The sequence below is a fragment of the Lepisma saccharinum genome, chromosome 30 (assembly GCF_977018435.1).
Source record: "Lepisma saccharinum chromosome 30, izLepSacc3.1, whole genome shotgun sequence".
Classification (NCBI taxonomy): domain Eukaryota; kingdom Metazoa; phylum Arthropoda; class Insecta; order Zygentoma; family Lepismatidae; genus Lepisma; species Lepisma saccharinum.
The window spans coordinates 6,862,731-6,865,567 of record NC_139258.1 but is presented as its reverse complement, the minus strand read 5'-3'; the positions used below and the strand labels follow the sequence as shown (position 1 = coordinate 6,865,567).

The 2,837-nt window shown below is 43.8% G+C and overlaps 1 protein-coding gene across 1 annotated transcript; it reads right to left on the bottom strand.

The window, feature by feature from the left end:
* Positions 1–205: 205 nt before the first annotated feature.
* On the bottom strand, positions 206–1,162 carry LOC145981718 (uncharacterized). The gene has a single exon (XM_083115124.1). The coding sequence runs from the start codon at positions 1,160–1,162 to the stop codon at positions 206–208; it is 957 nt and encodes a 318-aa protein (XP_082971250.1).
* Between the last annotated feature and the right edge of the window lie 1,675 nt (positions 1,163–2,837).

Here is a 2,837-nt window from a genome sequence, read left to right as displayed (position 1 = left end):
TTCATTTTATCTGGACATGAATACAAATTATGCAATTTTTATGATAATTGCATTGCAATGTGGAAAAAAACGTTTGTTTGCTAGTATTTAATGAATGAAATAACACACAAATTCTCAATTACATGATGTTTAAGTAGAAATGTTTGAAACTGGTAAAAGATAATTGCTTAGGAATTAATGTACCCACATATGAACTTGGCCATCCTCAAATTTCACGCACAAATGGCCAATCATCCTCTGACCACTCGACGGACGATGCCAGCATCAGACGGCTGTTTCCTCCGCAAACTTGGCCAGAGCGCCAAGCATGGTATACCATCACGTAGCTCCCTGCGTCGTTTACATCCTGCACCACGCTGCAATGTCCAGGTCCTTTCCATTGGTCGTTAGAGACAAGGATAGGGTCGCCGTGTTTCTCGTAAGGTCCCAGTGCACCTGTACTCCTTGCCACTCCAACTGCGTACTGGTCGCCACAGAACCCACTTCCGGAATAGAAGAGGTAGAAGTACTCTCCTCGCTGAACGAACCATGGACCTTCGACGAGGTCACCTTCCCAGGGGAGAGTCTCCCGTATGAGCTCGCGCTTCTCGTCGGAGGCGAAGCTGAGGCCATCTTGAGCTAGCTTTCGGGCCCAGATGATGGTAGGTTCCTTCGGGTTCTTTCCATTTCCGTCATCCTTCCAGACGAGGTAGTTGTCACCGTTGTCCGTCAGAAGTGTGGCGTCGATGCTGCCCATGGTGCGGTTCAGAACGAGAGGGGAGTCCGTGGGCTGGTATGGACCGAGAACATTATCGGCTCTTGCCACGCCGATGGCCAGCTGGTTGCTGCCCGTGTCGCGAGACGTGAAGTAGACCAGGAAAGAGTTGTCGACAATGTGGAGCTCTGGAGCCCAGAACTCGTGGTTAGCCTCCGTCCATTGTGGAATTGTCGATTCCGTCAAGACGTACCCTTCGCTCCTCCAGTTCTGGAGATCCGTGGACGAGTGGATGGGGAACTTCTCGTAGGCGGTGCCGCTGGTGGTCACTGCATAGTACACGCCTTCTGAGAGGAGGACTCCAGGATCGGGATTGTTCTGTCTGTCTATGACGGGGTTGGAGAATTGGCGGGCACCCGACCCAGCAATCAGCAATAGAAGCGATAGGAACACCTTGTACACAGGCATGGCTGGAACTAAAACACACGTTCAAGAAAACAAGTATATTTTGTCAGTAGCATTATCGGTTAACTGTCTTATCAGGTTGTGATTAGATCTTTCTTGATTGCCATCCTTGACCAGCATATTTTTAACCTATTATCTGCAAAGCTAAAGAGAGACAAGTGTAAGAATGTCAAGGACGAATAACAAATGTAGATATGCTGGTGATGAATTAACATATTTTATTTTTTTAACCCCGTGGCGCAACAGCCCTTTCGAACCAACGCTTACCAGTAGGGGTGTGCGGGATTCCGTGCAGTCGGGAATACCGAATGGTCATTTTAAAATGTCGTTAATTCTCGACGTTTTATGCATTGTAAATGTCTGAAACTTATCGGAAATCGTTAGTTTTTGTAGCAGCAATGCAAAAACAATCACTTAAGGTGAAAATGACGTGTAGAATTCGAGATTTCCAGAGCTTCGGGAAATTTCGAACGTTTCCCGTCCCGAAAATTTCCCGACTTTGTCAGGAAATGGCAAATTTTTCCCGTCTCGACCCAAACAATTCTGTCCCGCACACCCCTACTTACCAGTCCATGCGCCTACCTACCGACTGCCAGTTTCGCCCCTACACGCCTCAGCAGAGAAAGATCATCCAAATCCAACGGGGTGACGTGTGGTCAGCATGACGAACCCCTAGTCGTCGTCGTAGGTTTCCATATCGTGTTACGCTACTTATTCGTAGCTCCCCAATTTCCTCACGATGGTGGGTGGCAACCGGTCCCATACACAGGCCGAAATCTCAGGAGAAAAGTTGTTACGCTCCCTTCAGGAGACTCGAACCTGCGCGCCTCTCGTAGCCGGAGTCCAAAGCCACGGCGCGAGACAATTTTATTTTTTAAAATGTAAATGAAATTCAATTCACGTGTTAACTTTAGTTAAGATGAAGATCTAACAGTTTACATACAAAACTTTGCCCGATTTTTCACAGTAAATTGTTATTTTATGCCATTCAAAATAGATTTAATATGGTATCAGGTAGGGATGTGACGAAGCTGAAAATTAGTCGATGCCGATGTACTCACCGATAATTTTTGGAACCGATACCGATATTTAACCGATTCCGATACATAAGATTATTAAACAGATATGGGATGTTATTTTCTGCATGACAAAAATAAATTTGCTATGTACATTTCTATTGCATATCATATGTATATACATATATATTCTCAAGAGATGCAAATGTACATTTGCATCTACAAAATGTTATGTGAACCTTTAAGAAGAACATGGATTCTCAAGAGATTTGACATTAGTACACAAGCAGTTCTTTGAAATGCAAAATGAATTCCTGTTCTGCCAGAACTTCAGAAACACGAGATATGGAAGCACTTCAGGAAGTAACCTACTTCTTCTCTTATCGCAAATCTGTTCAGCAACACTGAACACTGAACACTGAATACTGATGCAGCAGGTATGCCCAAGTATCTTCTCAGCACTTGCTTCAAGTTTGAATATTCATTTTTGAATTTCCAATACAACAGCAGATCCTGGTTCAGCAATGTACCAGTTAATGTATAGTTAGGTTAATCCTGTGAATGAGAGTTGCAATAATTTTATTACAAAAACTCTACAATAATGACGAATGATAACCAAATTTTCAATAAATCTTACAAAACTAGAATATAAAACTTATTAG